The sequence below is a fragment of the Colias eurytheme genome, chromosome 23 (assembly GCF_061535395.1).
Source record: "Colias eurytheme isolate Ceu_HAF_F1 chromosome 23, ilColEury1 Martin Lab GWU primary, whole genome shotgun sequence".
NCBI lineage: Eukaryota > Metazoa > Arthropoda > Insecta > Lepidoptera > Pieridae > Colias > Colias eurytheme.
Window position 1 is genome coordinate 1,244,227 of NC_143002.1, and position 12,209 is coordinate 1,256,435.

Genomic DNA, 12,209 nt, shown 5'->3' on the forward strand with positions numbered 1-12,209 from the left:
TTCATTCTTAAATAAGTGTAGTTTCATACTATGTAGATCGAGTCCAACAATTTCACCATCATCAAATATAAAACCATATAAGTTAGTAATTTAAATATAACAATAATACATTACTCGATTAACACGACACCAAACACCAAAATCTAAGGAATCTGATAAAGTTAATAGCACATCAATTATTTTTAAAACCTTTCTATTGAAGCGTTGTGTCCCCATATTATCGTATCTTCCTATAATAACGATAAATCTAAATATTACGTATATACATTATCGATAATGGTTATATACAAAGCGCCTTCGGCTATAGACTAGATGTCGAGATTGTTTACAACTTGTAACGTTCCAGTTACAAGCAATATTGTTTTGAAAGAATTTCTACTTAGATGTACTTCGATACTACAATGTTAGCTATTTGATTTACTACAAGAGTTTGCAAATCTCAGTTCTTTTATTCTATAGTCTTCTAGATTCTATTTATCTACTTATTGCTTATTTTCTTCACTAAATTACAATACTAAACTAGCTTACGTATCTTTATTTGATCTTAACTTTGATGTAAATTTTTGGCCTTCATTTATTTTTGGGCATTCACTAACATTAGCTATACGTTCTACAGTATTTACAATTGTCTCTGTGATACATGAATAAGAACATTCTAGACTTTATGATTAAGGATATAAAACAGAGAATAGTATGCAATAAATTACAGATGAGTTCGTTTATATTCACTTACATCTATCTATTCACTATCACTATAATTTATAATCGTCACTAACGTCCTTAATTCTATATTAGAATATGAAAAATAATTTACTTCGAAACATAAGGAACTCGCACTTTTAAATTCACTAGTATAAATATTTACATCACTGCTACTAAGTACACAATAATCATTCGTTGAAACACTAGGCCCGTCATACGGTCGAAACGTCAAAGTTAGGTGACACTCAAAGGGACGCTAGATCGGATTGTCTTCTAGAAGGGATTGGCACTCTGAGCTGACCTGAACCGCGTCGGTCCAATCTCTCTAACGCATCTGAGTCCATCGAATTCCGCCGGCAGAAACTGCAGAACGCACATGCCAATGTATTCTTGAAAGCATTTCGGAAATCTCGATTGAAGTACGCGTAAATGATGGGATTCAATGCTGAATTGAAGTAACCAGTCCAGAACATGATCACAGTCAATACTTCGGGGTAAACACACGTATCACACAAGGAAGTGGACACGTAGAAGAGGAAGAACGGCAGCCAGCAGAGGATAAACGCTCCCATGATGATGCCTAACGTCCTCGCTGCTTTGTGTTCCCTCTTCATTTTGAGAATATTTCTATCTTTGGTTGGTGTGGTTGCGTTGATATGTAAAGCACCGTTCTTGTCACCTACTTCTCTTGAATGCCGATGCATTAGCATGGCGTTGCCTGCTCTAGCGTGCAGCGCTTTTTCTTGGCGGTTTGCCTCTTTGAATATAGCGAGGTAGGTGAATATCATGATGGTGCAGGGTATCCAGAAGGATATGGAGCTGGATATTACAGCGTACGGCTTGTTGACTTTGAACTCGCATTGGTTTTGCACTCGGTTCCGTATGAACTCGCTGGTGGTGTACCAGCCCATGAATATTGGTGCGTAGGATATTGTTATAGGGCTTAGCCAGGTCGCTGCTAACATTACGAACGCCATCTGAAAAATAATGTTTAGTTAGAGCCTTTTATAATGTTGATATTAAAGCAGGATTATTGTTATTTAAATTTTTTTTCACCTTAGTTAATCACCTAACATAAATGTCAAAGATCCGAAGGAAAAAGCTTGGAAATAGACAAACAAAATTGCATTGTACTAGAAACCCTGTAAAATAAAATAAAACCCTCAGATTAAAACAAAAATATTTTATAACTACCACTAGGTATATGATTATACATTACCTATTAGTATTAATTATTTTTATAAAAGCATTATCATACATATTATTTTTTATAGAGCGTTAAGTCTGTGGTGGATACGGCCGCAATTATCATTTAGAAAATACAACCCACATAATTATTATCTTGCTTTGTTCACAAATCATTATTTTTATGACAAGAACAGAGACTCGCGTCAGCTCATTTACCTTCCCATTAGACCCTACAAGAATACCTTAATTTTGTATGTTATGAGTTACAAAACATCTTTTGTTCATTTGTATTCATACATAAATTGGGTAACCCGATACACAGGCTAAAAAACATTCACAAGAATTACAAAGACTATTGTTCAAAATGTCCATGTTTTCATAAATCAGAAATGTGTATAAAAACCGTATAAAAATGGTATAATCCGTCAACCGATTCCTGTAAAGAACTACGTAAAATTCTCGAAACTTCTAGAAATTTTTTCAGACATGACGAAATGAAATTCATACGAGAACGTTCTAGAATTTTTGCATGGGAATTTTAATTACGTTTTTAATTTGAATAATCCTGTTTGCTTGATTTTGAACCTTAGGGAAGTGATATAGGGCTTTATTTGTGTTGTATTGAATACACATGTGAAGTTTCTAGGTTGCTCTCACGTAAAAATGGTAATATGTTGAGTATTTGGTTTATTAGATTAGAGGATAAATAAAATGAATAAAAATTAACAATATCTTACTATTGGAAAATAAAATCCCATCAAAAACATCCTGTAAAAAACCCAAGTCTCGCAGCTCAGTCTTTCTACCGTCAAAAGTTGTGAGATCCATGTAATACCAAGTCGGTTAATCTATTAATGTCTACTTGAAGGACCTTCTGTCTTAAGTTATTACATAAGTTATTATCATGCCAATATTAAAAATATTTAACGTTTTAAACAAATAGATCGACTTGGACATCGCTTGATTTGATTATTAGTATGTATCACACTACACAGCACGACGGGCCAGCGACCAACAGGAACGAGAGTTTCAATCGCGTGAGGCGCGAGAGACTAAAGAATCTAATATAATATTGTAATATTCATTTTGTTTTCATGCGATGTCCAAGTCGATCTATTTGTTTAAAACGTTAAATATTTTTAATATTGGCATGATAATAACTTATGTAATAACTTAAGACAGAAGGTCCTTCAAGTAGACATTAATAGATTAACCGACTTGGTATTACATGGATCTCACAACTTTTGACGGTAGAAAGACTGAGCTGCGAGACTTGGGTTTTTTACAGGATGTTTTTGATGGGATCTCACTTCTTTTTGTAGAGCCTTTCTTTTTGATACCACCACCAACCACCAACTGCATAAATAACTTTGTAACCCCATATATTTATATGGGATTACAAAGTTATTGATGCAGTTGGTGTATTTGGAAAACTGGACCGAAATTACAAAATATTTAAGTTTTCCCATGATTAAGACACTAAACTCTATATGTATTCCAAATATGAAGCTTCTAAGTCTGCTAGAAGTGCCTTGGACTTTTGATGATCGGTGAGTCAGTGAGTGACAAAATTTAGAAACTTTAACAAGTTGTCATTCTTAAACTACTGGTTCAAATTGACTGAAATTTTAAATATTCCGTGTTTATACAATGCCGGATTAGTTACTGAAGATTCAGGTTTCTTGCTTTATCCACAACCGAATTATAGGGGGTCGAAAAAGGCCCGAATTGCTTCGAGAAAAGGATGGTACGGCCGTGCCGCTTTTTTTTTGCTCGACTTGGCGGGGGCACTGCCGTGCCCCCAGATTATCTTTATACTAGATATATTTTGAAAGGAAACAGTCAAATATATAGATAAGTACATATTTGTTTTTGTTTCTATAATCAAAAATATGAAACAAATTTAAATTCCACGAAAATAAATACACTGAAAACAAAAAGTTATTAATTTGATTTAGATAATTTTAAGCGAAGTTTAGAATAGAACAAACTTTCTTAATCGCATAAACGAAGCGTTATGGTTAACATTAACTTGAGATTTGAAAAGATAAACATTATCAAATTAACTGAAGATCTCTTATTATTCTGTTGATCCCATGGCTTAAATATATTAATTATCATCACTTTAAAAGCTTTTTGATGTAAAATTTGATAACTGCGGTAAATGGACTTTGATTTACTTTGAACAACTTTGAGTAACATCAAAAACTGTATGCTAAAGAGTACAAAAAAATACAGAAATTCCATTTCTAATATTGACTTGAATTCCATGAAATGTAATAATTTAAGAGTTCAATGTTTTTAGAATTTCTAGCAGATGTTTATTTGAATGATTAAGTAATAAATCAAATAAAAAACCAATATAAGAAGAGTGCATTTTTAAAACATCATTGTAGACATTATTATATTTTTAATACATCATAGTAAAAATCAAACTCAAACATTTATTTATTCAATTATACTCATCTAGAAGCACTTTTGAATCGTCAATTATTATGCAACTTCTAATATTATAGATTAGATTAATACTTAAGCATTCGATTTTGTCTATAAAATAAGAACAAGCCTCTCACCCTTTCATCTGACCGCCTCCTTGGTACAGTGGTTGACGCGTGAGCGTAGCACCGAGGGGTCCTGGGTTCGATTCCCGGTGGAGACGAAGAAAAAAAAATGTCGGTCTGGTAGGACACAGAAGGCTGATCACATGAGGGGCAGATGTATAATGCATCTGCCCCTTACCCCACTAGGGGACATGGGACTTCACACTACTCTCACCCTTTCATCTAATACTTTCATACTCTATAATTAAAACAAAACAGAATTTAGCTCACCTTTTTCGTCATCTTAATAGGATACTTCAGAGGCTTAACAATCGCGTAATATCTATCCACAGATATACAGCACAGATGCAAAATTGATGTAGACGTGAAGTACACATCAGATGAGTTCCATAGATCACATATAACTGTGCCAAATATCCATTCGTTGTAGAATTGAACGCTAAAGTTGAAAGGCATCACCACCATTGCTACAAGGATGTCAGCGAACGCCAGGGACACGACGAAGTAGTTCGTGATGACACGTAGTTTCCTGGAAAAAAGAAGTGTTGATAATCCTTTTCTATATACTAGCTGCGCCCTGCGGTTTCACCCGCATGGTTCAGCTCCTGTTCGTCTAAGCGTAATGATAAGCCTTCCTCGATAAATGGGCTATCTAACACCGAAAGAATTTTTCAAATCGGACCAGTAGTTCCTGAGATTAGCGCGTTCAAACAAACTCTTTAGCTTTATAATATTTCTATAACAATTTAAAAAAGAGCGTGTGTGCTGAGCACACGTGTCAGAAGTGAAACTTCTTTTGCAAGATTCAAATATACCGGAATCCTTGTCTTACTCCGTAACGTGACGGTATTGCCTTGACGCGACATTGAAATTTTACTCTCAACGTGCCTAAAGAAGTTTCACTTTAAAAACACGCTTAATAATAATAAACTCAGAATATTATTGTATTGTTACCGATCCTTGAGTACACATTATTTTTTTTAAATTAAACCTGTCCATCTATATTAGATTAAAGTTTATCATTAAAGGGTTGGTTCTACAATTTTTGGATACTTAATCGGGTCTAAATTATCGTAAAAATTAGCTAAGTTTTGCTTTGTTTAGCAAATACAATGATAAATTGAATATCAAGAAAGCACCAACCCACCTAACTTCTAGCTTAGAACTCCCACTTGCACCAATAAGTAAATGAAAAATAAAATGTATAGGTACCCTTTTAATTTTTAAATAAATACAATTAAGTTTGACGTCAATATTGAAAAGAATATAAAACCTTAGTAAAGCCAGTAATTTTTAAAAATTATAATTGACATTCAGGAAAACGTCCCCGGGGCATTTCGGCCGTCATTAAAATTATAAATAATAATGAGTTACGTCCTGTTTGTATGAATATTATGTTTATTATGGCTGCATTGAAAATATTGTGTGGAAATGTGTATTAAGAATTATATATTAAAATAAATTTATTCCTATTTTTTATAAATTAATTAGATATTTTTAATAAAGGCAGTAATAATAGTAAAAACCACGGGAAAAGTTAATTATTTTCACTAATTTTTCATTAAAAAACCGCCATTTTAGACCCTTAAAAGTGTAGTTAAAACCTTTGAATAAAGGTTGTTTGCTATACATTACAATTAAATTTTCAAACCAGATAACTATTTTTTGAGATATTTAGAACAAACCTACAAACAATCACATCTATACATATTATAATACTCGAATAGACATACTAGTTGAGAACTCAGCTATACTGTTACCATAGAAATCTAAATAACAAGACACTAGAAGTCGTAAGCGTGCGTGACCTTGTCGCCACTCAGGTGATTTGCACATCACCAGTGCATTCGTCACTGTTCAGTTGCTCTGGAGACGTATGAGTGTATACATGGTGTGTTTCAGCAATTCCCATTGCGGAAATTCTTCCACAAGTTGTAGTTATACTTATAAAGGAATAATATTTCATCGGAAAATATTTTTTTTTAGAAATAATGCCGTTTTTCCTTAAAATTATAGAATATTTACAAGTATTACGAGTGTCACCATAGTAATCGAAATAACAATGAATGACACAGTCGACCATTCTTATTATCACGTTTGTTCGTATTGGAGCAAAAAGTCTCATATACTTAGGGATGTTATTCTAAAATAAACCGTAAATTCGTGCGTTAGGATACATATTCAAAAGCTTAATTTAATAGATTTAAGTTAGTTTTCACTAAAATCAAGCTGTCCAATAAAAGGCATAGTTTACTTGTGTGTACTGTTTAGCTTTCGGTTTGAATGTGTTGATTTTGGCGACAGCGGTTTTCATACGAATTATGACATTATAGCCCTTCTATGTGTCTTGTTATTTAGATTTCTATGACTGTTACCGGTTTCCGGATGTATGCACTGGATGGTTAGACAGAACTTCTGTTTGAGACTAAAACTTTCTAGAATCTAGATCAAAGATGTAATAGTCAAGTATGTGAAGTCCCGTGTCCCCTAGTGGGGTAAGGGGCAGATGCATTATACATCTGTTTCACTGATCGATTTTTTTAGGGAAAAGTAGGTGATCAGCCTTCTGTGTCCTGCCAGACCGAGACATTTTTTTTCTTCGTCTCCACCGGGAATTGAACCCCTCGGTTCTACGCTCACGCGTCTACCACTGTACCAAGGAGGCAGTCAAGTATATGCTACACTACTATTTCCTTGCTCCTTGCAGCTAGTTACATACAAAATCGTATTTGACGAGTTTATATGTAACTAGCTTTCCACCCGCGGCTTCGTCCGCTTTGTCTAAAACTTAACAAATGATATTCTAAAATCTTCCTCGAGAACCACCACCTCGAGAAATACCGTATAAAAATCCGTTGCGTAGATTTTAGGATTTAAGCATACCGTCACAATCCGTTGCGTAGTTCTAAAGATTCGATCATAGGTTAAGGTTAGGGACGGATAGACAGCTAGAGCGACTTTGTTTTATACTATGTAGTGATGTAGAGCACGTATTTTTACAATAAAAGTAGCTTAAGACAAAACCTATTAGGAAAATATTACAATTTTACGCGTAAGATTTCAAAATATAAAAATACAAAAAGGTCGGCCCGATTAAAATGGCAGGAACTGAGAGACTCAGATCGTTTTGGAATCTATAAGGAGATAAAATTTGTATATTGATGACTAGAACAACTAAGTTTCAATAATACATGTTTATGTAACACAGTTAATAAAAGTGATATCAATTCTTTTGTATATGCTGATTATATGCATTGTCTCTCATAGAATACAAATGTTTGATCATTGACCACAAAATCAGAAACAGGATCTGAATTCTGATACAAATGCTATTGACGCATACATTAACTATGATGACAGTGTTCACCGCAATTGACCTCTCTAGGTATAGTATTACGGACTTTAATTTATCGTCACTACTAGCTATCTTCCCGCGGTTTTGCCCGTTACGTCTAAAACTTACCATTAGGTACGTATAATTCCTTCCTCGAGAACCTCTATCTATTAAAAAATCGCATCAAAATCCGTTGCGTGGTTTTACCTCAACATACATAGGGACAGACAGGTGTAGAGATTTTGTTGTTGCAAACTTGAATCTACATAGATAAAAATTGACTTAATAACTGATACTCTGATTAAAACGTCTAAAGTAGAAAACTTGCACCACAGTTAGGTATTATTCTGTGGTATAAGAAGAAAGAAAGAAAGAAAGAAAAAACGTTTATTTAATGGCACATAGCCTCACGTACATAATGAAAACAATTTATACAATACTTATATGCTAACACTACTACAATACTTAAAAATATATTAAATTCATTATAGTCATGAGGGGTGACTATCATGACCTATAGACACGATTCATCTCAGCCAGTTTTAAGGTAAATCGATAAAATATTTTTCCACTGTGAAGTGAGTAGGTAGGTGAGCTACCATATTTATAAACATCAATATGAAAAGATAAACAATTCAGCAATTATTCAGCAAGTAATTTCAGCAATTTAGGATAATAATTTGTGCTTTATTTTGTTGCAATGTATATTAAACTAGCTGCTCCGCGCGGTTTCACCCCCGTGGCTCTACTCCTGTTGCCCGTAGCGTGATGAAATATAGCAAATAACCTTCGTCGATAAATGGGCTATCTAACACCGAAAGAATTTTTCAAATCGGACCAGTAGTTCCCGAGATTAGTGCGTTCAAACAAACAAACTCTTCAGCTTTATAATATTAGTATAGATAACTCAATTAATAATGCATAGCTATTATTGAAAACTTTTATGAATTTCAACGAATTATAAAGTTTAAATACTCATACATTAAATATTGAGATCCTATAAACAGTTATAACATCTTACATATATTTTGACCAGCGTCTTTCCTACAGTGGCGACACTTAACCGCCGTCATTTTCAATTCTCAAAGCTGTCTATTCTTCTAAGCTATTAAATATAATCTCAAACATACCTATAAATTTATAAAGAATGGAAAATAATTCGATCACGAGGCGGGACACGAACCCGCATCCTTTCACGCCAATCCGGGGCGGATGCCTGACCAACTTAGCCACTCGTGACTCTTTGCCAATTTTTTGTATTCTTTATAAATTTATATTCATAAAGCATTTGAATGTCATTAAACCAAAAATATCAAACCAACCTGTGCCTCATAACACTGACAATAACGAGCAGGTTTCCCAGCACCGCCATGATCACGATGAGAAGCAGCACCGCGGTCCTTATCTTGAACAGCACGGAGTCCGTCCATTCTTCGTCCCTTGACGTCCCGTTGGTCACATTGCGTGTTACGTTTACTTGATCCATATGGTATAGCCTGGGAAAAATATAATAATACCCTTATTATAGACTAGCTGTGCCCCGCGGTTTTACTCGCAGTACTTCGCTCGTGTTGGTCTTAGCGTGATGATATATAGCCTTCCTCGATATGGCTATATCTAACACTGAAAGAATTTTTCAAATCGGACCAGTAGTTCCTGAGATTAGCGCGTTCAAACAAACAAACTCTTCAGCTTTATAATATTAGTAGAGATTGGAGATTGTTTAAAATAATGAAGTCAGAGTAATCCGTCTCCTCTTCAGGCTTTGTTACAGAAACAGCTTGAGAGCTGGGAAATGACATAGGATAGGTTGTATCCCGGGTATCCCACGGGAACGGGAATAATGCGGGTTTTTTTTTAAGGGCAAAGCCGCGCGCAGAAAGAAACTCATCAGTTATCTCGTTTCCTTGGTATAAATTTTATTTAAAAAAATTAAAAAATATATTTCCTTGTGTTTATTTCAGTTTATTTACTGTGGTCTTTGTAATTGAAATATTCATGTTCATTTGCAACATGTGTACGCAAGTGACATGCATTTAATGAAAGTGGACAGAAAACAACATTTTTGATGAAAGTTTTTATTATTTATGGTTATGTCCACACAAAAACACTAACAGCATGAATATAGCTCAATTTAACGTAACAGGTTTCCACACAATTTATATTTTAGAGATCATTCTGTAAAAAAATGTAAAATTCAGTTTATCATAGGCGAAGTATTTTCATTTTGTTTGAGTAAGATAATTTCATCAAGGTATTATTATTATGTTCCGATAGGTATTTGCCCTGATAAATAAATTTGAGAAAATTGGTATAAAATATTAATCTTATATATAAAAATGAATCGCAAAATGTGTTGGTAAGCGCATAACTCGAGAACGGCTGAACCGATTTCGATAATTCTTTTTTATTATATTCCTTGAAGTACGAGGATGGTTCTTACGTAGAGAAAACGTAATTATGTACCACGGGCGAAGCCGGGGCGGACCGCTAGTCTTATATATAAAAATGAATCGCAAAATGTGTTGGTAAGCGCATAACTCGAGAACGGCTGAACCGATTACGATAATTCTTTTTTTATTATATTCCTTGAAGTACGAGGATGGTTCTTATGTAGAGAAAACGTAAATATTATGTACCACGGGCGAAGCCGGGGCGGACCGCTAGTATGGTATAAAAAAATCCTATAGCTACAACATTTAAACTTTTCGAGTAGGTAAATGAACTTATTAAAGAATTCATAAAGTAAGTTCAGCTGTTTCAGTATTTCGTTTAATAACTGTATGACAATTATAATGTTACTAGCGGTCCGCCCCGGCTTCGCCCGTGGTACATATGAAAAATAGATGTTGACCGATTCTCAGACTTACCCGATATGCACAGAAAATTTCATGAGAATCGGTCCACCCGTTTCGGAGGAGTATGCAGACTAACATTGTGACACGAGAATTTTATATATAAGACTAGCGGCCCGCCCCGGCTTCGCCCGTGGTACATATGAAAAATAGATGTTGGCCGATTCTCAGACTTACCCGATATGCACAGAAAATTTCATGAGAGTCGGTCCACCCGTTTCGGAGGAGTATGCAGACTAACATTGTGACACGAGAATTTTATATATAAGATTGTACCCAATCTTATATATAAAAATGAATCGCAAAATGTGTTGGTAAGCGCATAACTCGAGAACGGCTGAACCGATTTCGATAATTCTTTTTTTATTATATTCCTTGAAGTACGAGGATGGTTCTTATGTAGAGAAAACGTAAACATGTACCACGGGCGAAGCCGGGGCGGACCGCTAGTCTTATATATAAAAATGAATCGCAAAATGTGTTGGTAAGCGCATAACTCGAGAACGGCTGAACCGATTTCGATAATTCTTTTTTTATTATATTCCTTGAAGTACGAGGATGGTTTTTATGTAGAGAAAACGTAAATATGTACCACGGGCGAAGCCAGGGCGGACCGCTAGTATAGAATAATTACATATTATTAATTAAACTGAATGTTGTCAGTATATTAAACCGTATTCATTTGGACGATTGTTACTGAAATATTATGTGAATTTCGAACTAATCAGTTTATAATATTTGCATTTAAAATTGAACTTAAATATATATACGATTTGATGATACGAGACGTTAGACGTTTTGATATACGCAATATTAATATATTTATGAACTAGCTTAGCGTTGTAAAAGGTATTTTACTTTCCGGTAATTATTATATCTTTTTTCTAAACAATTTTATCTATTGCTACGTTGCAGCATTAAGAAAAGACAACCTAAAACTGTATTAACTGCCACCTAGCGTCTGTAAAGATCTAAGCATATTTAGGTACATACAGATGTACCTAAATATGCTAAATAAGCTTATGGTTTATAAGCGGGCGAAACCGCGTGCGGTAAGCTATTTTATATAATAAAAATGATTCACTAACGATGTTGCTAAGCGTAAAATTCGACAATAGATCGACCAATTCGGCAATTTTTTTTATAGTTAAACGAAAAAGGGGCGTGGGAGTAGAACAATCTGCTGGGGCGGTTGTACCAACATATAAAAACAATTTTATACCTTTATCTCTCACGCTTAACGTTTGTCACGGTAGCCTCTGCCTGAATATCGAAGACCTGAATCGCCACCATAATTATATTTTCCACCAATCAGAAATCAGCAATGGTTCTCTTTTTCTTTCTCACTCTTTCTGTTTTTGTTTCGACGATCCGTTTACACATTTTCGGTTATATGGCCTTCATTTTTGATGATCGTGGTTTATCTGGAACAACATAAATTTTCATGAATGTAGATAACAATTGTAATAATCTTCTTATATATAAAAATGAATCGCAAAATGTGTTGGTAAGCGCATAACTCGAGAACGGCTGAACCGATTTCGATAATTCTTTTTTTATTATATTCCT

At 34.4% G+C, this 12,209-nt stretch overlaps 1 protein-coding gene across 1 annotated transcript; it reads right to left on the bottom strand.

Annotated features, from left to right (window-relative positions):
- Positions 1-947: 947 nt before the first annotated feature.
- LOC149898117 (octopamine receptor beta-2R) lies at positions 948-11,973 on the bottom strand. The gene is made up of 4 exons (XM_090115453.1): positions 11,863-11,973; positions 9,108-9,281; positions 4,722-4,980; positions 948-1,679 (listed from the first exon to the last, which is right to left on the bottom strand). Exons 2-4 carry the CDS (start codon positions 9,269-9,271, stop codon positions 948-950), a joined length of 1,155 nt encoding a protein of 384 aa, XP_089971579.1. The 5' UTR covers positions 9,272-9,281; positions 11,863-11,973.
- Between the last annotated feature and the right edge of the window lie 236 nt (positions 11,974-12,209).